Source organism: Anabas testudineus, chromosome 22 (genome assembly GCF_900324465.2).
Source record: "Anabas testudineus chromosome 22, fAnaTes1.2, whole genome shotgun sequence".
Lineage (NCBI taxonomy): Eukaryota > Metazoa > Chordata > Actinopteri > Anabantiformes > Anabantidae > Anabas > Anabas testudineus.
The window spans coordinates 20,256,374-20,281,494 of record NC_046630.1 but is presented as its reverse complement, the minus strand read 5'-3'; the positions used below and the strand labels follow the sequence as shown (position 1 = coordinate 20,281,494).

At 38.8% G+C, this 25,121-nt stretch overlaps 1 protein-coding gene across 2 annotated transcripts; it reads right to left on the bottom strand.

Moving 5' to 3' along the window:
• Positions 1 to 329: 329 nt before the first annotated feature.
• sh3glb2b (SH3-domain GRB2-like endophilin B2b) lies at positions 330 to 20,596 on the bottom strand. 2 transcript variants are annotated; one of them, XM_026338883.1, is made up of 12 exons: positions 20,459 to 20,596; positions 16,341 to 16,482; positions 15,940 to 15,951; positions 14,904 to 15,032; positions 14,458 to 14,591; positions 14,257 to 14,349; positions 11,916 to 11,978; positions 10,794 to 10,817; positions 10,597 to 10,686; positions 8,654 to 8,754; positions 4,416 to 4,656; positions 330 to 1,556 (listed from the first exon to the last, which is right to left on the bottom strand). In XM_026338883.1, exons 1-12 carry the CDS (start codon positions 20,519 to 20,521, stop codon positions 1,449 to 1,451), a joined length of 1,200 nt encoding a protein of 399 aa, XP_026194668.1. In that variant the 5' UTR covers positions 20,522 to 20,596; the 3' UTR covers positions 330 to 1,448. The 2 variants fall into 2 exon arrangements, with proteins under 2 accessions (XP_026194668.1, XP_026194669.1); XM_026338884.1 differs by lacking the exon at positions 15,940 to 15,951.
• Positions 20,597 to 25,121: the final 4,525 nt, after the last annotated feature.

Here is a 25,121-nt window from a genome sequence, read left to right as displayed (position 1 = left end):
AGGTTGATTAGTGATTAGTATATCTTACTTTTCACATGTGACAATTGCATGTAATGCTGTGGAAACATGGTGGTTGATGTTCACTACTGTAGAATAAAGTAACAGTGCGGCATTTTGTTGTCTGTTAGCCCTCTAAGTTCACCAGCTATCCTGGGACCTTCGCTAGATGCCTATTTTTTTCAGGTTTAGAAAAAACCTGACTTAATCAAGTCGGGTTTTTTCTGACTTGAAAAAAGACTTGTTTTTTCAAACAAATCATATACAGGAGTTGGAGTATGTTTATTATGTTTCTTTATTTCCGAAATTCACATTAAATTTGGAACTAAACAATAAAACATAATAACGATAAAACATGATCACAAACTTTAAGTGTTTTGAGGTTATTTTACAATCGAACAGCCAAACAATAGCATTACTACACAATTAAAATGCTGACGTTTCCGATGAAGTTCTGCATTTCAGTTCTGCATTTCAGTTCTGCATTTCAGTTCTCTCAGTTTTCTGAGGATTATGGTACAACAATAAATTTTGTTGTCACAATTAGAGAATCTTACAGTCATTAACCTGAGAAATATTATTCCAATGATAACACATAGGGTATTTTTTTTAACAATAACTGTATTCACATTAATTCACAAAGATCTAAAAACATGAAGGCATCACTAAAAAGAAGTCCTTTAGAGGGAGATCAAAAAACATGAGCAGTCATATGATCAGACAGTCCTGTGATTAAAATGTAAAGTTTCTATCTAAGTTTCAAATCAAGCTTTTGATTTTTAAAAAGGGGTGTAGACCTATTGTAAATTCTCTGTTTCCCAGATTCTTATAAATCAGCAGTTATTTTAGCATTTTTTGCTGTTTTGCTAAAAACTACATGTAAGATTTAACATATGACTTATGTTTAAGTCTAAACTCAAAACTACTAAACTGCACAGTTAACAGAAATAAGGGGGTGTAGTTTTGACTGTGGTCTCATCACACTCTGGGTTGGAATTACTGGAATAAGAGGAAGTCTGCATGATCCACATGGCCACAACAAAGGAAACTATTACTCAAACAGTCACAAGCTTCCACTAGTCATCTGTATTTATAGAAACATTCCCAGAAGACATATTTGCATAAGTTTTCCAGATAACCGTCAATCAAAAATACTAAATGCACACGTGACAACAGATTTTTATACGTATGAGTGTAGGTATGTGTGCGCAACCTGTATTAATCACACCGTCAGGATTAGAACCTGTCTTGCAACAGTTATGTCAATAATATAATTTTGCAATGACGACTTGGTTTATGGTTGAGGTAAGGTCAGGGTAATATTAAGGCTAGGATGAGGGTTATGGGTAGAGTAAAGGTTCCTAGAAATTAATGTAAGTCAATGTAAATTCCCTACAAATGATTAAAATCTATGTGTTTGTGTGTGCGTGTCTGAATTGATGCTTGGTCCATTAGCTCAACAATTCAAGGTAGGTGACTGGAACTTTTCCTTTTTCGTTTCCCCGTTCTCCAATCAACCAATCAGGGTCCATTCCTGGTACAGTATACACCATAATGAGCTGTAGAAAAACAAACAAACAAACAAAACATGACATTTAAAATTAAATGTGGCAAAAAAAGCAAAAAATGAAAGGAATATATTGCAGATCATGTGCTGATGTTTACTGGGGGGGTGAATCATCTCTCTTTATATTGTGAAAGCCAGCATCTAATTTTCCTGATCTTCCGGTTCCATCTGTCCCAGTTCTCCCTCCTTTGTTTTCTGCACCCACTCCTACCAATTAGTATCTTTACAGTCACTTCTAAAAGCGAGATTACATAAAAAGTCAAATAGGCAGGAAATGGAGTGAAGAAGGTCACAAGTGTAAGCTCCAGGAAGCAGCATGGCTATTCACAGCATTCCACTAGCTGATAATTACAGCATACAGTTATGAGAAAATGTGAATGTACTACTGTATTTTCAATACAGTATTTTCCTGTTTTTCTGCATAAATTGGTCATGAAATGTGATCTGATCGTCACCAAAATCACAAATATCAACTAACACTATTACACTAGAAACAATAATAAAAAATATTTCTGAGCTCAGTCAGTCATGATCATTTATGTCTTTATTGGACATACCCAATAAACATATAGAGTGAAAAAAGTAAACAAAACATAACTGTGACATCTGATGTCAATAAACACCAACTTGAGTCAGGTGTTTTAGCTGATGTGCAACATCAGCTAATGTGAGTCATGTCTGGCAAAAAAGTTGTTGATTTAATTGTAACTGTAACTGAATTCTCAGACTTTCTATTTGAATTAGTTCTTCATGCGGATAAAGTGATTATAGTGGGTGACTTTAATATCCATGTAGATATTGATAACTGCCTCAACACTGCATTTAATTCACTGTTAGACTCCATTGGTTTTACCCAAAATGTAAATGAACCCACTAAACCTCACTGTTTTAATCACACCCTTGATCTTATCCTGACATACAGAGTTGAAATTGATCATTTAATAGTTTTTCCCCAAAACCCTCTTTTATCTGACCATTTCTTAATTACATTTGAATTTACAGTACCAGACTTTACTAAACCTACAGATAAGATTCACTACAATAGATGTTTATGTGAAAATGCTGTTGACAAATTTAAGGAACTGATTCCATCTTTTATTTCAGAGCCATGTACCAACACAGAGGAAGGCAGTTATTTCAATGTTACTCCAGTACAAGCTGTACTTTATCTCTAAAGGGCAGATCTCTTTATCTTTTAAAAAGGTAGTTTCTAAGCAAATATGTGACCACCTGTGCAGCAATAACTTGTATAAATATTTCCAGTCAGGATTTAGAGTACATTATAGTACAGAAACAGCACTGATAAAGGTCACTAATGATCTTCTATTAGTATTAGACAATGGACTACTCTCTATACTCGTCTTGTTAGATCTTGTTAGTGTTGCATTCAATTCTATAGATCACAATATTTTATTACACAGACTGGAACATGACACATTGGAAATTGTCTTGCACAGTAGATAAATAGGGAAGAACGTGCAACACTAAGTATGGCGTGAAAAGAAAACAGCCAACATGAAAACCTAATCCCAAAAGTCAAGTATAGTGGAGGGATCATTATGATCTGGAGCTACTTTGCGGCCTATGGACTGGGCAGCATACCATTGCAGAGTTTATCAAGATATCCAACATGATAATGTCATATCTGTCTGTTTGCAAGCTGAACTTCAATAGAAGCTAGGTAATGCAGCAGGACAATGATTCTAAACATCAAAGAAAATTTAAATTGTCGTGGTTGTGTAGTGCCACAGCTGCTGTAGCTTGAAACTCTTAAAAGTTGCTGAAAGATGCTATTAGTATGTAATGGGGTTCAGACTAAACAGTATTTTCATTTGAAGATGGTCACTGTGTCAAATTAAGCCAATTTTTGAATTGTTGCTGTGACTAAATACTGGCACGATAAAAACCACAGGTTGCCATTGTACACTTGCTTGATATCAATAGAAAACAGTGCACCAACATCTGTGAAGTAAAATATAAACACAGAATGGGGTCTGGAGCCATGTGCCATGTGTGTGAAGTCAATCTGATTATTATGATTCATACACATTCACTTTTCATGTAAACTCCCATAGTTTCTTTGGTTGTGTAAAGCTGCTTTGCGACAATGACAATTGTTAAAAGTGCTATACAAATAATATTGAATTGAATTGAATGTGTATGATACTGACTAATTTTTGGCTGTTTTAATGACACATCAATAAGACACCTCTATAAACCGTGTTTACAGTTGTACTTGAAAGAGTGCTGTGCACTCCTTTTGGTAACACATAGAAAACTTCATGCTACAGTCTTCTTTTTTAAGAAAGTAAAAAATGTTTTGGATGCACTAATTTTTGTGGCAGTACATTTTGAGGTGTCATCTACTATGCATATGGCCCCTATTTTTCATCTAAATGCCCTACATATTTGGGGTTCTGCCGTTATCAGATAACCATGCACATTGTCTGTACCTATCATAACTCAGCTTTATATTAGCTCAGCATTAAAATATACTTTAGATTTGGTGTTTGATTTTATCTCCTAATAAGTGCAGGCTGGAAAAGGCCTAATTTTTACCCTGTTTTGAAAAAGCTGGTGTCAAAGAAACACATAGACTGGTCAAGTGTTGTACTGCATTTTTTGTGTTGAATTATACTGTGTGAAGCTTCAAGCCGCCATTTGGATTTGATTGCAAACCTCAATGAGATCCCCCTGGTTAAAATAATATAAAATAAAAATAAAATAATGAAAACTACTGTAATCCTTTACCTCCCCGTCCGCCCCATCTAAAATATTTTCTAGAGTCACCACTGGACGCTGCTGTAATTGAAATGTCAGTGTGGGGTGAGTCTTGAATATTCTACTGTACCTCATCAGCCAAGAGGGAAAGCTCACTGGCATCATGGGCATCATAGTCATACAGGACCTTTGCCTTTCTGGTGCCGGTGACAGGCAGCTTTGTGTGCTCCATTGCTAGTGTGCTAGACTTTTGGCTGGACAAGAAGGAAACTGTGCCTCCAGGAGGGGACTGTCCAGGCAAGAAAGCAGAGGAGACCGGGCTAGGGCAGACAGCAGCAGAGGAGTGGGGAGCACCGACGGCATTAGCACATCTGTGTGAAGATCGGAAGAAAAGTTAAGAATATGAATTGTTAAAGTGGAGTTTGTTTATTTGGAATTATATGGATGCATAAATAATAATTTATTGGACTGTGGTTACGTTGTTGTTGCTGACAAAACAGCTTCCACCTACACAAATAAACACAGATTCTGAAGTTGGCTTTGTGGAATCCGAATAGATTTAACTGTTTGTACTAACATTTGTTTTGATTTGAATGTTTGCATTCTTGTTTTATTATTATTTCATAGTCATCTATTCTGAGATTTGGAAATTGTCATATGCTGATCAGATGAAAAAATCTGATGTGATAGATCTGTGATATATACAGTATGTCTCCTGGGTCATCATTGATAAGATCTTTTTTGAACAGAACACATTTTTTATGTTACTAATGTTACTAAAGCTGTGTTTTTGGCTAAATACTAATCTTAATATGCTAAGAACGAGAAAGCAAATATGTTGATGTTTAACATGTTAAGTTTAGCATTTTTATTTAGCCTATTAATGTAATAATTAGCCCCAAACACAAAATCAAAAATGTCAAGGATCTAAAGTTCTATTATAATCAAAGTATTTGAAAAATGTGACATCAGGAGTTATGCAGGACAGATGCTGATGCTGAAAAACTAGTCCATGCATTTGTTACTTCCAGATTGGACTATTGTAATTCATTATTAATAGTTTGTCCCAATAACCTCCAGTTAATCCAAAATGCTGCAGCCAGAGTTGTGACTGGAATTAGTAAGAGAGATCATATTTCTCCTACGTTAGCATCTCTCCATTGGCTCCCTGTAAAATCCAGAATTGAATTTAAAATTCTTTTCCTCACTTATAAATCCCTTAATAATCAGGCTCCATCTTATCTTAAAGACCTCATAGTTCCATATCTTCCAAGCAGAACTCTCCGTTCTCAGACTGCAGGTTTACTTGTGGTTCCTAGAGTTTCCAAATGTAGAATGGGAGGCAGAGCCTTTAGCTACCAAGCTCCTCTCCTGTGGAACCAGCTCCCAGTTCAGGTTCTGGAGGCAGACACCCTCTCTACATTTAAAAATAGGCTTACGTATGCTGCTATAGGTTAGTCTGCTAGGGGACCTCTACTGATACACTGAGCTTGTCTCCTCTCTCCTCTGTCTATTCAAATACCACCATTGCACATCATAAACTTTGTGTCTTCTCTCTCCTGTAGTTGTGTTTCCTCTCTCAGACTGACTTGGCCAGTCTAAAACTTTTCACTTCTTGCCCCTAATGAACTCCTTTGTCGTCTTGGCAGTGTGTTTTGGGTCATTATCTTGCTGAATGATGAAGAATCTGTTTGGTCCTTAAATTGGCACACAAAATGTCTTTTGAGTTCATTTTGCTGTTGCCCTCATGTCACTTTCTCCACCTTCCCATCACTTTGGTAAAGGTTCATCTTTGTCTCATCAGTTCATAAATCTTTGTGTATTAATTTTTGTGGCTCATTTCTTTACTTTTTGGCAAATTCCAGTCTGGCCTTCCTGTCCTTCTTACCAATGAGTGATTTGCATCTTCTGGTGTAGCCTCTGTACTTTAGTTCATAAAGTCTTCGGCAAACAGTAAATTGTGATACTTTCATTCTTGCCCCCAGGAGATTGTGACTGATATCACTAACAGTTGTTTTAGGATCTGTCTTTACGGCGCTCACATTGTTTCTGTCATCAACTGCTGTTGTCTTCTCTGGTCCACCCGTTTGACGTCTGTCAATTAGTACACCAGTGGTTTCTTTCTTCTTTTGGCCCAAACTGTGCAGGTTGTGCACAACATGGACGTGACTTTTCCATATTAAATTGTTTGCTTCCATTCATTGAAATGTTTTAATGGTATGTCTACATACAAAGTATGGAAATGAGACACTAGCGGTGGCATGGTCATCTTTGTAATAATCTCGATGTGGTGAGTAATTACATGATTAATATATGATATTGCCTTTGCCAAGTAGGACATCTGTAAAGAGTTGTGTCATCAAGATTGCTGTTATTTCTGCAGCCTGTCTAATTGCTTTCACCATTAGCTCAGTGAATAATCTGAAAGTTGAGTCATGGCAACTGGACTTCCTTTTGTTAAGTTGAAAGATTCACTACTCATCCAAGTAGCTTCTTAAGTCTGAAGATAGTTGGTTAGAGACCACAAATCTATGCTGCAGGATTGGTTTCACTGCACCCCTTGGCCTGAATAGGCTCGTTAGGAAAAAGATGGGGAGGATGTGAGGGATGTAATGGTCACACCTCTGCCCTACTCCTCTTAACACCTAAATGGGTTGTTAAGTGCGTCCAACCTGGTGCAGGCGTGAACTGGTTCTGGCCTTTTTGGGGATAGATGAAAGGGCAGCATGATAAATAGAAGACAGGTTGTGTCTAAGTCCTCCACCTCTGTTGAGAGAGGGGGTGTTTATTTGCACACGCAAGGCTTCCCTCACCCCTTTCTCAAACCACTTGTCCAATATTTGAACATCACAGTCCTTAAACGAGTGTCCTTTCTCCTTAAGATGAAGGTACACAGCTGATTCAGGTCCTGAGGTGTTACTCCTCCTGTGCTGTGCCATCCTCCTGTGTAGCGGCTGTTTGGTTTCTCCAATGTACAGCTCAGAGCATTCTTCACTGCACTGGACCGAATACACTATACTGCTCATTTTGTGTTTTGGAGTCCGGTCTTTGGGATGTACATGAAACTGATGTTGGTGTCCACTGAGTTAATGTGGTCTGTAATAGATTGCACCTCCTGGGTCTTGATCTTCACCTAGATGTCATCCACATATCTGAACCAGTTGGTCGGTGTCATCCCTGGGAAAAAGTTGAGAGCTTTCTTCTTTACCTCTTCCATGTATAAGTTTGCTACAATGGGACAGCCGTGTCTCTGTTGGTACAAGTCACCTCTGTCAGTGAAGTATGTGGTGTTGAGACACAGGTCCAGGAGCAGACAGATCTGGTCTGGGCTGAGGTTGGTTCTGGTGCTGAGGGAGCTGTGTTCTTCCAGTCTTCTCTGCACAGATGCTAATGCATCTGTAGTGGGGATGCTGGTGAAGAGAGACTGTGAATAATGTGAAGAAGGTAAGGTTTAAGGGATGGCAAGGTTGATGGCAACCTTGTTACAGTTTCCGTTAGACTTAGATTCCAGCAGTAGGAGATTTCCGGAGCCAAAACATTGGAACACAAACTTTTACCAAAACACCTGAATAAAAAGCCTTTTCTGTGTCAAAGCTAATGACAACAAAGAAATCACTATATAACTGAGCTTATGTTTCAAATACAGAGTTAATGTTTCAAGTCTGTAGTTGGACTGCAACTATTTCAAAAATATAGTGAGCCCTTTAAAGTCCTGTTGAGACGTCCAATTTTGTTTGTGGTGTCCCCAGAGTTTTGATAGTAAACTCTCAGCGAGCCTCTAAATTCTAGTGTATTTTTACGTCTGTATTCTCCCAGGAGATTTTCATGAGCTTCTTCATGGGTGTTGAGGGGGTCTTCTATATATCCTCCTGAGCCTCAGCTGCACTGTTGTGTTAATAAGTTAATAAGCAATTCTGTGACAGACATGTCCACTTTCTTCTTCCTCTGAATTTACTTGAGGTAATCCTGTCCTGTAATCCTGTAATGTCCTCCATTCAGAACGAGGCACTAAATGTTTGTTTCAAATAAAAGTGAATCACACTGGGGTTGGCATCTTGTGCTGGTTTGCATCAGAGTGCTCATTCCAGCCCTATATTGCATCAGTGTTAAGTTCAGGACCAGCTCAGTGCTGATGAAACTTCATATCCTTGCATTGGCCACAGAGAAAGTGCCAGGGAAACACTAAATCTAATCTTTAATTTAGTAAGTGAAAAGGCAAAATGACAAAGGGAAAAGGAAATAATCGAATCTAATCGAATCTAATCTGCTATCTTTGGGCCTAAGTCATGCACACTATTTGTAATAATGTAATCTACATCTGTCGTGCTAATGTTGTATCGGAAGCTACAAGCAGCAGTGAATCCTCACCTGGTGAGCTCCCTCTGAAGGTCCTGCATATAGTGATGACACTGGGCATAGTACGTGGCCTGAGCTTCTGCATAGTCCTGCAAACAACGCAGGTGGTTCAGCTGTGGGGAGAGGGGAATAGATGACCTCAGTACACAGAAGTAGACAACAGCAGAATATCATCAAAACAGATTACACAGATTTTCTCATTTCAGTCGAATGCTTATCTCATGATATATGACTGTACAAAATATTTTGTAATGAAAATGATCTATACAATTATATCTCAACAAATGGCCATGTGAAAAAAATGATATTTATTGTAAATTATGTATATTTATTTTACTTTTTCACTCATTTCAAACTAGTCAGTATTGTAAATGGTAGCAAGGAATTCACCAGGGCTTCTGTTCTTCTACTTCTGTGTCTACTTTAAATGCCAACCACTGCAGCTTGACCGTGTTAGTCATATTTGTGGTGAGCTGTTAGGAGCTTCAGTAATTGAATCATGCTGTTTAGCCCAGCAGCATTGGTGACTTAAAGAAAGCAGTGTTCTCACAATCTTAGTGGGTGTTGGTCCTCACCATTGCAGCTGCCAGGGTTGTTAAGTTGTTCTGTGCACCAGGCATTAGTGTAAATTCCACCTGGAAGTCTTGAACTGTACGTGACATCTGTCACATAACTGTGAATGTATGTTGAATAAGTTATACTCTGACAGATGAGCTTACATAATATGTGGATAAGTGAAGAGCGGATGATACAGTAGATTAATTTAATGTTATTCCTTAAAATTAATTCAATTTTTATTATTTTTTTATTTAAACTGTGACCTGTCCGGCAGTGTAGCACGCAACATGGAGCACTAGATGCCTTGTTGTGCTGGACAACAAGTGAAGTATGTGTTTTCACCTAGGTGTAATTAGGGTGCTGTATACTCCTTTTGATCAGGGGTCATCAATACCACATGGCATTTGTTTCATATGCCACATAATCTTCCTTTTAGTAGAAATTTGACTGGGTTCTTATGGGTTAAAGCTGTAGTCAGGTGTCTATATGGACATGGAAAGGGGTTCTGTTTAATTGCAATCGATATCCTTGAAACCCTGAGGAACACACTTTTGCTTTATAACAAAGAACAATGAAAGTACTGTATGCTTAATTTGGATATTGCACTGAGTTGCTGAGACTAGTGGAACACAAGTTAGTCAGGATGTGATGCAATGACTTTAGCTCTCTACTGGTCATAGAGTGAGCACTTCCTAAAGCCATTTCAGTGGAAGTGATCAAAGCCAAAATCCATTAATCAATTAATCCATCTATTAATTAGAATTTTGATTTTAAAATGCTGCTGTCGAATACATTTTTTCACAGAGGAAGGACTGTAGACAGCTTTTGGAGAGATTTCAGCAGATAAAATCAGTTTCAGTTACATACTAAATGTGCACCTCAGTGATTTTTTCATTTTAAAGAGAGTTGAAAAGTGAAAGTGTTGTAAGAGCGAAACTGTGGAACACTGTGTAAACATGCCCATGTCTCAGTATTAAAGCTTCAATTGTGTTAAGTAAGGAGTACATTTTTATTTGATTATCAATTGTTTGCACAATATTATTAATTATTAATTAATAATCTGTTATCTTTTACCCTCAGTGGGGAGGGATATAATGAAATGTACTGATGTCCTACTTAAGTATAGGTACTGTACATAGTTACGTTGCACAACTAACTGGCAGTATATTAACAACTAGTAGATAAGTGTGTGAGAGTTCACCATAGGTGTGTCCAGTTGTTTGGAGTCATGAGAGCTGTGTTCAGTAATCCTGAGTAATTCTGTGAATCACTGTATAATTTTTGAACAATACAGTGAATCATTCTCTGTCTCCACTACATAACTCCTCTATACAGGATGTTCTGTCAACTCTGAATAATGTCACTGCGTAATCACAAAAGGGCTCTAATGGACTCACATGTGTGCTGCTGATGCCTTCCAGGAGCAGTCTGGTGACCTCAGCTTGCCTGTCAAATTCCACCTGGGCCACACGGAGCTCATGCTCTGCCTGCATGTGAAAATCAAAACACAATGAAAATGAAGGAACGTATTAACCTGGCCGTTAGACTCAAACACAGAGCAGCATCCACTCGATCCACTGGTTGCGGTACTTACTTTGTCCACTTCCTCACTTAGCAGCTGAGAGAAGAAGCATTTGAAGAGAAAAAAAGAAGTCATGTATCACTGTCATCTATGTAACCTCAGTATCAAACTGTGAAAACAGACACACTGTAGATGCTCTGGTTACACCACTCTCTCACACACTTACATCTCTTTGCACTGTGGACACATACATGTTGGCATGTAAACTAAACGATGACAGAGGTGGTATCGACACTGCAGTGCAATGACATCAATAATGATTATGACTGGCTGTGAAGATGTGATAATGCAATTACAGGTATAATACAATGTGGTTATGATACATATAGAGGAAAATGATAGGATACATTAGCATTAGTTGTGCCTCTGGCCCTAAACATGTGGTGGTGTTTCTGTTAAATAATACTTTTGTTGTGAGTGATTTACAAACCACATTTTACTCTAAGTAAGTGTGTCATTGATTATGTTAAATGGAGACAGTTACCTACTCTATGTCAGATCTACTCTATGTCAGTGATGGGTTGAGCCAAAAGCTGGCGCTGAGCTTGACTTTTACATTCAGAAGTTAAAGACTGTTAAACATCTGGTCTACTGTGCCCCCCTGTGTTAAACGTGTGCTATTGTGAGAAAGCATCTTTTTCATTGTATATCTTGGATCATATTAATTCACAAGAAAAATAAACTGTGAAATCGACTTATATTATATAATTATATTGAAAGACTGAACCTGACTACACAGCTTTATAAAGTAATTCCACAACGAAGGCTTCAGATAAAAACTGCATTGTGGGCACCCACTGTTTATCATTACTCATTTTCTTTTTTGCATTACTTGAAAAGGTATTGCTTATCATTTATGGCAAAGTGACCGCAATACCTTACCGACTGGGACATGGATATTTAAGTCTTTGCCACATTTAACACACTAAACACCACCTGCCACAAGTAATAACACATCTCCCACATGAGCAATGCCTGCGCTCAGCCAAAAGCAATTTTTATTTTCTCTGTTTGGATTTTTTCTGGCATCAAACACATGACAAATGTCTGCACCACTGTATGTCTACTAACCTAGCTACTGCTTACTGACACAGGCCCTGCATGTGTGGCATTCGTTTTTCATGAGACTCTTACCGCTGATGCACTGGCAGATAGAACATAATTTCGAGGCCTTGTCTCCTGAAAGTCAGGTGCAGCCTACGAGCAAGAGCAGGGAGGAGAAACACATGTTGATGCAGTGAGCATAAGGAACACAAGTGCAGATCATTTAGAACAGATTTGAATGTAAAGATAGTGTAGAGGAAACAGTATTCATAGTATTTAAGGGTAAATGAAATAATCTGCAACATATATTTATACCTGCTGCAAAGAAATTGGTGTATTAACTCCACTAAATGTATATTAACTAAAATGGGTAACTTGCATCCCTTCACCATGATAACTTTTAGTTAGTAATTAATATCTGTAATCAGATTACAATATTATGTTGATGAATCTAGTCCCGACTTAACTGTGTTTTTTAAGAAAACAAGTAAACTTGTTCATGAAGTTGATGAAGCACTGTAGTATCCCACAGTTTAGCCACCTTCATGACACTAGTATTCCAAGATTTGTCCTCAGTGGATGTCGCCAGTCCTTTAACTGCTATATTTTTTATGCATTATGTAACAACAGTAAAGAAAAGCACGTTAACTTTTCAGTTCTACATTTCTCTATCTGGATGTGCTACAGTATGTGTTACTGCACCCTGTCCTATTATAAAGGTGTTGTGGCTTCAGGTACAGCGTCTTATAGTCAGCAGGAATCATTAAGATGCTTATCTTAGTTTAGTTTAATTAGTCATGGTAATGTTATGCAGACCCTTTTTTAAGATGATCTGAAAGGGGTTGTTTGGCCAATGTAGCCATGTCATCTGGACAAGGAACCAACTCATCACAATACAATAAAAACAAAAATACTGCGATAGGTAGTCTAAAGAATGACCAAGAAAATGTTCATCTCACAGTTAAAGCTGTATGCGTCTTTGCTATTGCACATACACACATACTTATACTTATATACATATATTTATTAAAAATAAAAATTGAAAAAAAAAATCACATAAAAGTATTCGCAGCCTTTGCCATGACACTCAAAATTGAGCTCTGGTGCATCCTGTTTCCACAACTTGTTTGGAGTCCACCTGTGTGTGGGAAATTAAGTTGATTGGACATGATTTGGAAAGACATACACCTGTCTATAGAAGGTCCCACAGGTAATAGTGCAGGTCAGAACAATTTCACTCTGGGATTAATAGAGTTTTTTGAATCTTGCATCTTGAATGATGTCCAAGGAATTGTCTGTAGACCTTCGAGAGAGGATTGTATTGAGGTACAGTTCTGCAAAAGGGTACAGAAAGATTTCTGCAGCACTGAAGGTCCCAGTGAGCACCGTAGCCTCCATCATCCATAAATGGAAGTTCATCTTTCAATGGGCCGACAACCCTAAACTCACAGCCAAGATAACAAAGGAGTAGCTACAGCCAGCCAGAGCCCAGACTTCAATCTAGATTGAACACCTCTGGAGAGATCTGAAAATGGCTGTGCGCCAACGCTCCCCATCCAACCTGATGGAGCCAAAAATAGGTGTCCCAAGACTGTAGCATCATACTCAAAAATAACTTGAGGCTCTAATTAACTTCCACAAAGTATTGAGCAAAGGCTGTGAAGTACTGTGTGATGTGATTTTTAGTTTTTTAATTTTAATAAATTGAATACATTTTTTAAAAGATTTCAAACAAACTTCTTTCACTTTGTCATTATGTATTGTTTGTAGAATTTTGAGGAAAATAAAGAATTTCATCAATTTTGAAATAAGGTTGGAATAAAACAAAATGTGGAAAGAGTTAAGTGTGTGAATACTTTCTGGATGCTCTGTACATGACACTGAATAACTGTAGCCGCCTTCTCTAACCATTTCAGTCATGGAGAAGAAGTTCACACACAATAAGTTCACTGCTTAACTTAAAGCATATGAGCTGTGAGGCCAAATGTCAAAGTGTTTTACATTGGAATAAAAAGATTCTGCCACCACCAGATTTCGAAGATTCTTCATAGTCGTCTTGTTTATAAGGATTTTGATAGTAAAGACAGTGTCATCTTTAAATGACAGGCCTCCCAGACTCACATCTGATTACCATCCAACCTCTTCTACTGACTACAAGTGGCCAAAATTAATAAACAGTTGTGCAGCTATTGGATTACACAGTAAACGTGGATGTTGCATGAAACCACTTTGTTATTCAATGTACACACTCCTTCCTGAAAAGTGGAAGTTCTCAGTGCCTGAGAAGACCTATCTACACAGTTTAGCAGTCATGGATCTCATGGTTACTGTGAATCAAACACTACTGCAGGAGGATCAGGAGAAGAAAAGAAGAGTCAGGAAGAAGAAGAGGTAGTAGTAACTATGACTACGGAGATGAGGTGGAACTCACTGCTGCTTTGGCTTCTGCCTGCTTGGCTTTTTTCAGACGTGCTTTGCAGATGTCAAGATCCAACCGTCGATTCTCCAGAAGTCGCTTCTCTTTCTGCACAGTATAGAAAGAAGTACAGAGATATCAGTGATGATCCATGGCAACAAACTTCTCTTCACCTGAGTGGTGGTAATATGAACACAATGAGTAACTCAGGCTTACTGATATAGTCCTCCAGTCTCCTTCCAGGAAGTTGCGTAGGGGTGTGAGGAAGGTGACAGCTGAGGTTTGGAGGAACTCGCGCTCAGCTCCTCCCAATCTCTTCTGGTACTCTCCTACTGTGACCAGGGTGCTGCCTACAATTGGCACAATACACATCCTGTTCAACAAAGTTCCATATACATGTACAAAAGACAGATTGAAATTACACAACTTGTGGTTTGGCAGACTTGTGGTTTGACAGAACCCGTTTCTGCTGCAGAGATTTTCTTTATGTGACAACTCTAGAGGGTAAATCACTAAGCACCTGTTAACTACTTTAATACTGTGAACAGAGAAGAAGCTGACTCAGAATCACTCCCCAGTGCTGTAACGTTTGCTGAGAAGTGGCAGTTGTGCAGATCCTAATTAACTGAAGCAATATCAGTTACAGTCACAACTTCACTGACCATATGGCGTCCCTGGTCCAAATTCATCAGCAGCCTCCAGCATGTACTGGCCCAGCAGCTCTGCATTGGTTGTCCTGGAGGGAAGCTTCTTGTCCAGCTTGTCATAGATGAACTCCTCTATTCGAGCACCTGGATAACAGGTGAAGGACCATTGGTAAAACCAAACATACCTGAACTAACAACAAACATCAAATGACAACCTAAGCGTGAACCATCAGAAATTACATTCAAGGGGACGGTTGAAAATAAACTCTTAACTTCTGATCAGGCTGATCAGAAGAGACATAAAACAGGTGCCTAGATCTTTCCTGCATATTGTAATAATGAGGTACATTTGCTTCGATGAAGCTTTGTAGCATTAATTATGTGGTCACAGCCCATTATTCTAGTTTTCCTGTGTAGGTCCAAGTCTTGTGTCTTGTGTATACAGTGCCTTTAAAAAGTATTCACCCCCTTGGATGTTTCATCCTTTTATTGAAATTATAAATCAACCATGGTCAATAAAAGTTGGCAACTTTGACAAAAACATTTGAGAAAAATACCTCATTAATGTCAAAGTGATGTAAAGTAAATAAAAATATATAAGGTGAAATCAGTGTTTGCATTAATATTCACCCCCTTTAAAAATGACTGACCTAATCCAACAGAGGTCCAGATATTTGGTGCTTAGTGGTAGTGTGGTTAGTCCACCACACAAACCAGTATTTATGTGACTGGTTAGTAGCCAGCCGGTATCCTACCTCCAGTAAGGGACCACCTTACGCTTACCCTGTCTACTCTTGTAAGTCGCTTTGTTGTGGTGGTTAGACGTTAGCATGGAAAACTCTGATGTTGGACGTCAGTCAGCAGTATGTGGCTGAGTAATCACTCAATGAATTGCCCATGTTGACCCCTGTCCACCACAACATTAATGCTATTAGGTGGCTGATCGATATATGCAGTATGCAACACTTGTGTAGTCATTACTGATGATGAGAAACACAGTGCAGAGGACAGTGAGTTCACACAGTCTTTCATTACACAGGCCAAGACTTACCAGTGTGGTCCACTGGAGCATGGAGGGTTTGAAAATACACAGAATAAAAGTTAGATATTACCACCAGACCCCATTCTGAAGCTATTGGCGTAGATCTAAGACAATTTCTAGTGTGTTAGAGAATTTAATGTTGGAGATACACAATGATGTTCAAAACATCACATTTTCAGTCCACTGAGACAAGTTCTACACATATGTCCTTGACAACTTTCAAAATAACAGTTCTGGCCTCCTGTTAAATTCATGTTGCAGACTATGATGTGATGAGGTGACTTTGGACTCATTAGAAATCCTTAAACACCATTTATTGGTTCTGAGATCGTGAACTAAATAATGAGTGAAGCTGTGACAAGATGTAACTTTTGAATAAGAGCTTTGTTTCCAGACTGAGCGGGACTTACTCGGGTTAGGCTGCAGGAGAACCTCCGTTTGTCTCAAGATCTTTTCCGTCCAGTTCTTGGTGCTATCGGCCCGAACGATCAGATTCTCCAAGTGAGGATCCAGTTCTGTCTTCTCAGCCTGGCCCAGTTTCTCCTCTGTGAACTAGGAGACAAGTCAAGTGCACACATGGCAGGAACATAACTGTGAACTGTGACTGTGAACAAGATATACTGTACATATGTGCTACATGTCAGTATGTACACTATTAAATGGTAAATGTTCTGCACTTATATAGCGCTTTTCTACCTTACTGGTACTCAAAGCACTTTTACACTGCGCCTCATTCACCCATTCACACACACTCACACACAAAGATGGCAGAGCTGCTATGCAGCTGATCTCACTCACCTGGGGCAACTTGGGGTTCAGTATCTTGCCCAAGGACACTTTGACATGCGACAGGAGGAGCTGGGAATCGAACCACGATTGGCAGACAACTGCTCTACCTATTAGGCCACAGCCATGACTATTAGGCTCCATTGGCTTTACTCAAAATGTAAATAAACCCACTCACTGTTTTAATCAAACCCTTGATCATCTTGTTCTGACATACAGTGTTGAAATTGAGCATTTAAAAGTTTTTCCCCAAAACCCTCTTTTATCTGACCATTTTTAAAACATTTGAATTGACTGTACTAAACTTTACTTCAATCCAGAAGAAATTAATCAATTAATCAAACTTCAAGCTGCTTAAAAGACATAAAGGCCTGGATGTCCTCCAATTTCCTTCTCCTGAATCAAGACAAGACAGAGGTTATTTAGTTTGGGCCTAAAAATCTCAGAGACACTATGTCTAAACACATTCTACGTTAGCTTCTCTCCATTGGCTCCCTGTAAAATTCAGAATTAAATTTATTGATTGATATAAATTCTTCTCCTCATTTAAGTTTACTTGTGGTTCCTAGAGTTTTCAAATGTAGAATGGGAGGCAGAGCCTTTAGCTATCAAGCTCCTCTCCTGTGGAACCAGCTCCCAGTTCAGGTTCTGGAGGCAGACACCCTCTCTACATTTAAGACTAGACTTAAACTAGACTAAGTTGATGAATGTGCTCTCTCTTACACCTTACAATACACCTTAGAGTACACTTTTACATCACTGCTGCAAGGTGAAAGGTTAAGGAAACATAAGATATTGAGCTGTCGTTCTTTAAAGGCAACAAGCTATTAACAATACAAGAGTGAAAGACTGGAAGGAACTGCTAAATTTTGTTTTCCAAGGAGGTTTAACCTGCTCTGGATCACAGTGAACCATACTTGTATTAAGACATTTAATATAGTGTTATTTTGTGCAAAACTGTAATTTTGCATTAGGAATCAAACCACCAACCCCTGGGGAAGAACTGATCCACTGTCGCCTCTGTTAGTTTATAATTCACATGACGTTAATGAAACTACAGCAGAACTGGTTTAGTTGCTATGTGAGGTTTTCCCCAGGAGACAGATTTGAAGTGGTGCAAACATTTCCTGATCAGGTGACAGATATTATTACTTGTTGATCTTTTTCAGATCTGACCAGTAAAGTTGCAGCTGTCTCAACAACACCACATTTCTTTTTTCTTTATTATAGCCTGTCAGATACTAGATGTGTGGACTGTCAGGGTTAAAGGGAATATGTAATGGCCATTTGAGGGAACAATCAGACCTGAACGATGTCAGAATCTGCATAATTAATTGCATCACTTATAAGATCTCTGCACTGTCTTCCTGTAGCTGCCTGCATCAGGTTCAAAGTCCTGACCAATGCTTACAAAGTGGTCAACTCAACAGCAGCAGCTTATCTGAACTCCCTCATCCAGGTCTACAATCCTTCTGCACTCTGCAAGTGAACGACTTGTGGTCCCCTAACCTCACCTTAAAAAATCCCAGGCAAAACATTTCAGCTCTGTAGTTCCACAGTGGTGGAACGATCTACCCACCTCTGCACACTCAGCTGTCTCACTCTCAACTTTCAAAAACAGAACTCCAGTTCCAGTTCTTGCCAGTTTCATTAGTTTGTTTTTTAAAAACACCTTCTGTTGAACCGCAACTCAAAAGCTATGTCTATGTGGGTTTTTCTTTCTTTAACAGAAGGTTATTAACAATTCTATCCATGTGTACAGCTCATTTGTGAAACACAGTGAAGGTAAAGTCATGTCTTGGGCTGCATGGCTTCTTCTGGGACTGGCTCAATAATCTTAATTGATGATCTAACACATGATGGCAGCAGCAAAATGATCTCATGAGTCTATTGAAACATTTTGTCTGCCATTTTAAAAAGGGATGCAACCGTACTGATTGGGAGATCCTTCATTATACAGCCAGATAATGACCCAAAACACACTGCCAAAACAACAAAGGAGTTCATCGAGGGTTTTAGACTGGCCAGGTCAGTCTCCAGACTTAAAAAGACCCTAAAGAGCATTGTACCTGCTAAAAAGGAGACTGAAAGGAATAACCACTCAGAACAAACAACAACTGAAATAAGCTGCAGTGAAAGGTGATGAGGTCAATGGGTCTTCCAAGGTGTTTATCTGATCCACAACCAGATTAACACCTGGAAATAAAAGCTGAAATGTTGTTCATCTCTCAGTCAAACCCAGATGTTTTAAGTCTACACACTACATACTTTTGGAGAGGAGTGTATTTGGAGGAAACAAATACAGGCTGGACAACATGTCCAATTTATCACAGTAGCACTCATAGGGGTAGGGTACATTTAGGGAAAGGTACATTTATTTACGTACTGTAAGTATTGAACCTAATGTTTACATGATCAGTGAATGTGTATGAATCATAATAATCACACTGTCCCTGATGAGCAAGCCGAGGGCGACGGTGGCAAGGAAAAACTCCCTGAGAAGACAACAGGAAGAAACCTTGAGAGGAACCAGACTCAACAGGGAACCCATCCTCATATGGGTGATTACATGCTGTGTGTTAGGCAGCAGGCAGTCCAGTATAACAGCTAATGTCTTTAAGTTAATGTGGAGTCCAGCTAGTTATTGGAGGCTCAGGTAGACTTGTAGGAAATTCCAGTCCTGGACTATCAAGCGCTGAGCGATGTCAAAATGTCAAGATACGGAACCCCAAGTTACCCCCTGTGAGTCAGGGGTAAGTGTGCTGGGTTGATGAATGAGAAGCAATGTAAAAGTGCTTTGAGTACCAGTAAGGTAGAAAAGAACTATATAGGTGCAGACTATTTACCATTTTGCTAATTCGACTGGCCGCCCACTTCTTGGTAGAGTAGCCACAGTCCCAAAGTGTCTCCATTTGGAAACTGCTTGCCTAACTGTAGACTGGTGAATTTCTACTTTTTCCACTTGCACTGTTATGGTTGTGGTTATGGTTGTTCTCAATGAAGACATGAAAGATCTGAATTTACTTTAGGCAGATTGCATTTGTTAAAACTCAGATCCGATCACATTTTATAACAAATTATAACAAATAACAAATACTTTTGTACTGGTACTGTACTGGTACTGTACTGGTACTGACTGGTACTGTAGGCTACTTACGTCACATTCTGAATGCAGGACCTAATGTAAAGTCAGTGCATGTAGATGACTGATCACCTGTAAGGTTTATACAGCATCTGCTCTGAGATCTTCACATTAAACATCCATGTTTATTAGGAGGATGCAGAACTCTTACTGAACCCAGTTTGCAGTCTACTAGAAGTGGATCTTTAAATAGCAAGTTGTTGAATGAGGTTTGGTGTGGTTTCATCCATCCAGGAGGAGAAATAGCAAACCCATCGTACAGGGAAGAGCTCTTACTTGTTGAGGACTTGAAGGGGAGCAGGATGTGCTGATGTTACACGGATACGCTGGATCACAGCCATCAATAATGGATCAAGGTTTGACAAACGTTTATCGGATTACAGCGCTGGTCGTGCGCTCGACAGACGTCCACACACACCAGCTGTATCACTGTGGTCTCTGCGTTGGACACTATCTGCTCTGTCTGTGTTGGAGCTACGGCTAATTCAAGCATCATGGCCCACGGCTATTTTTTTTTTATCCATGCAGGATCTAGCTGCACCAGCGTGGCGGTGAATCCGTCCACATATTCCTGGAGGTTATTACCGGTAAATGACTCACCTGTACCGCCCTGGTGAAGAAGACCCCCGCATCAGAAGCCAGTTTTTTCACGTTAAAATCCATGGTGCCGTGCAGAGGAGAGCACACAGGCAGGGCTGGTCTGCTTCCCTGCACAGGGAATCCTTCGGATCAGCTGAGATGATGATGCAGGAGCACACGTAAGGACTGAAGCAGCAAGCCGCTTCACGGACGGTCGGAAATCTGCCCTCCGCCCTGCATGAAAGACCGGAGCTGCATGTCACGACTACCCCGTCACCCCGCAGCGTGTCCTGTACCCTGCACTTCCAAAATGACCCCAAATTACGGATACATTCAGTTTGAATTCATTCAGACTGACAAAGCATTTTGATTGTAAACACAATAACGTGAGGGTGATGAAACGTTTGCATGGACGCTTTGTTAATGCAGCCGCCTGCATCACGCTCTTTAAAAGCATTAAAAGCATCTACAGGGGGCTAAGAGGGGCCATATTGCAGGGTTTGCCCCCACATTTCCAATCAGCTCCCCCAATCCCCCCTCCTCCTAAGTGTTCAGTTGCTAAATCTGTAATTGTCTAATAGTAATTATAAAAAAAAAACCTTCTCGGCACCTTGTTCCAAGTTTAATTAAAGCCTTTACTCAGTAATACCTGGTTTTATTTTTCTATGTGTGAAACTGCCACCTTGTCCAGGTTACACGATTTTAACGTTTTAATCTTTACCATTAAAAACTGTCAGTAAATAAAAATGGCCATGTCTGTTATCTATGAAAAAATGGTGCAAGACTTTCAACTTATAGCCAGGAACAATTTAACCACGGTTAAAAAAGAAAATAAAAGTGTATATGACACCTGTGTCACTGTGCGTTCTTTAAACAGTGATACCTGGTTTTACTGTTCTATGTGTGTGTATTTCATGTTGGACTGTCTGGTGTGAAACTGTTACCTTGGCCCCGTGTTCCCAGATCAGATCTAACAAACAAACAAAGAACAACCTGATGTGAAAAGCAGGATGTCGATTACCCCCAAAATCAGCACTACCTTCAGTTCCTGTGAGCTGAGAGGAGCTAAGATCCTCATCTTGCTCCTCTTGAGATTAGTGCTCATCCAGTTGGATCCTATGTTGCCCTTAGACCACTTTCTGCTCAAACTGAACCCAGCAGATGCGTTGGTATCCAAGGTTTGGTCAGGTTTAGACAGAAGTAGAAACCATGTTCAGGTTTGGGAAGGGTTGGTCTCATAGGTGAAACGTTAGGATAAATAGGGTTAGCATATTTACAAATGTTTGAATTCAATGGCTGCTTGGTTCACTGAACACAGATCTTTTTAAGAGTTTACAGAAACACAGCACTAACTCAAATCAACGATGGGGCGACTGTGGATCAGTTGGTAGGGGCAGTCGTCTATGAACACCAGAACTGGTGGTTTGATTCCCAGTTCCCCACGATACCTGGCCACATGTTTCAGTTTCACTGAACCCTGAATGCTGGTGCCTCAAAAGCGCAGTCTGTCCACAATGTAATTTCTGTACTGTGGGACTGTGGGAAGAAAGGTTTCTAATTGGGTTCAGCTCGAGTCTGGCCACCACTCTCTCGGGCTCAGGTGTGATTTGAACAGGAAATATTTGGTAGTTGTGAGTATATCTTGTTTTGTTGAAATTATTTTACCATTAACAGATTTTTTTTCACATATAAAAAAATAATAACTACTACTTCAAATTAGTATTTTATACAGCTGACAAAAAAATTATATTTAGATTTTCAATGTGGTTTGAGATATGTTTTCATTGTTGCTTTATTTATTAGTAATCACAGTTTAATAACCTGCAGTGAAAAGAGAAGAAGAACACAAGAGTCAGTTCTTCTACCACTTCATCTTTATTGCTTTTCCATATCTTTACACTAATGGCCTGGTACCATTTAGATCAGAAAAAAAATTGAATTCCATACAGTTTGGATCGAATATTCTCCACTCAGTTTTGGATTACACTTAGAAGATTTCAGAATCACTCTGAAATTAGCAAATTACATTTGAAACAGTTTGTGACACAGCAGTTCTCCTGAAGTAAATAAGGACTTTTTTCCCTTTTTAGCACAGAAATGGTTTTAAATGTCAACACCCAGCTGTAGCTACCTGCTGTCACTGACACAGGGATTATCAGCTCTAAACATTATTTCTTAATAGAAAGCATAAATTGAAACATTAAAGACTTCAAATTAGAGAGAGAAGGGTAGAGATTGATCATCTAATTTCTCTACACAGAAGTGTACACCTTCACTATCAGGATTTAGTCAAACACTGTGTAATTCTTAAGAAAAAAAAAGAAAAAAAGAAAAACTCAACAGGTTTTGTTTTGACCATGTAAGAAATGGCAGAAATATTTAGTGAGTGTCTAATAAAGCTTTTTATCTCACATTACTGCCTACCTGAACATTCATTTCCACCATGACTGTGAAAAAGCAATAGAAACAGAGCTGTACCAATCAGATTCCCATAATTCACACCAAGAAAAACTGTACATCATAACCAGGAAATCAAGTTAATGAATAAAACCCAATGCTAGTGATATGAAATAGCTTAAAATCACACACATCAGTTAGGCATCACCTGTGAACATAATCCTTAAGTGGATTTATGTAGGAGACACTGATTGACACACTGTACAGAGGCAGATACTGGGAATCACCTCAAGCTACACTGTGGTGCCAGTGTGCTACATCATAGAAACCTATGCACTGTGCGATATGTCTGACTGGTTTCACCTAAACCAACACATTTTACAGCCACATTCTGAGAATGCTATAGTGCTATGCAGTATCACTGTCAATGTATGGTCCTTTACTGGCATCAATTTTACGGTCTGTGAGATCCCTGGATTAGGAGTGCAGTAAATGAAAGCTTCACGCTCCAACCTGCAAGCCAAACCCTACAATCAGCAACAACACCGCATTTACTACAGCACCTTTAACCCTTACTCAAATTGTTCATTCAGACCCACTCAGGTTTGTGTCAACGTCAACGCAATTAAACCAAGGTGGAAACATAACACAGACCTAAAATAAATAAATAAGATGAAACTGTGCTCAAGTGTTGACAGAATTTTTAATCTGCAACAATTTAAAAATATATCATCATTGTAAATTAAATATCTATGGGATCTGAACTTTAGCCTGGATAAATAAAAAAAATCTGAAATGCTATTTTGGACTGACTATGTGTGACAGACATCCCTCACAACTGTGAAGTACAAGTAATAGTTTAAATAAAGTTGCAGCCTCATCTAATCTAAAAAGATGAATAAACAAACAAACAAACAAATAAACAAAAAAACTATGATTGTAACTGCTCCACACTGGTGTTTGATTAAAAATATTCCATGTCCAAAAGATTGAACATGGAACCTGCCGGATGTGATTCATATAGTAAATGTGGCTCTGGAGTAAACTAAAACAAGTGTTTTAAGTTTAAGTTTCAATTTTACAATTAAAATAAGACAACTGTAAAATTAAGGGGATTTCTATGACCTAGCCAGTCTTCTGCTCTGCGGGTTAAAATCAACTGTTCCTCATTCAGACGGCTCACGTTGTTGAATGTAACACAATTTGATAGCCAAGGACGTACTTTGTCATGTAGAATACCGATCAATGCTGTGTGCAGATGAAATGCCCAAATTTTGTAATTCCACAAACTGGTCTTTGTACTAAAAATGTCAGCAACTCTGTAGTTAGGGAACGTTTTTTTTTAGCACTATCAGGGCTGTGAAGCACTATTTTAGGAATGGGTCCATGTTTTGTTAGTATCCTGGGCAAAAAGAAAAAAAAAAAAGCATATATACATATATATGCAAGCAGCTTTGGTAAGATTTCTATGAATTAAACTTTCTCATCAATAGGAAGGAATCCTAAAACACAGAAATGTGTTAGCATTTAAGCACTTCCAGTGCCCTCGTCCTGTGAATAGGTTTTTTGAATGGGTTTTTCTTTAGATGCTTGATGCGATAAGATCTGGGGTTAACATAAGATTAGATTAGAATAATATTTTTTAAGTTTTAATTTTTACTATAAAATATGCCAATCATGATTTTTTTTTTTACTTGGTTGCTGGGAACATTAAATATCATTATGTCTGTTATCTAAACTTTTTCTGTCAGCAATGAAAAAAATCATGTAAGACTATCAACTTTTAGCCAGGAACAGTTTTAACCCATAAGAACCCAGACCAATTATACCAAAAGGAATATTATGTGGGATGTGAAACAAACCAAATGGACCATGTGGAACACATTTCTTAAAGTGTTGGTGACAATCAAGGGGACTATACTACACCCTAATAACGCCTGGATAAAAAGACATACTCCACTTAAAAAAACTGTCCAGAACAAAGCACCCAGTGCTCCACGTTGCACACTACGCTGCCAAACAGGAAAAAAAAAAAAAAGGTGTCACATGACAAGTTGGAAGTTTAGTGGTGGTGACTCAAGTCATGTGACTGTGGTGTATTTTGTTTCTAGCCTAACAATAGCTTTTTATTTCTGGTGATGGTATTTAGGCTTTAAAAAAAAAAACATTTGTGAAGACTACCTTGATGAACATTTAAGTATCATAAACATTTCTTTCTCACAGAACTTACTTTTTGCAATTATCAAAAACCCAACTGAAAAATATGACTGGCTTTTTGTCGAGGGTA

Coding starts and splice junctions, on each gene's coding strand:
- sh3glb2b (XM_026338883.1), bottom strand. CDS start 20,521: ATGGATTTTAACGTGAAAAAACTGGCTTCTGATGCGGGGGTCTTCTTC. Junction 11,979..14,256: donor AGGCAGAAGCCAAAGCAGCA/GTGAGTTCCACC, acceptor TCTTGCTCGTAG/GCTGCACCTGACTTTCAGGA. Junction 10,687..10,793: donor TAAGTGAGGAAGTGGACAAA/GTAAGTACCGCA, acceptor TTTCACATGCAG/GCAGAGCATGAGCTCCGTGT.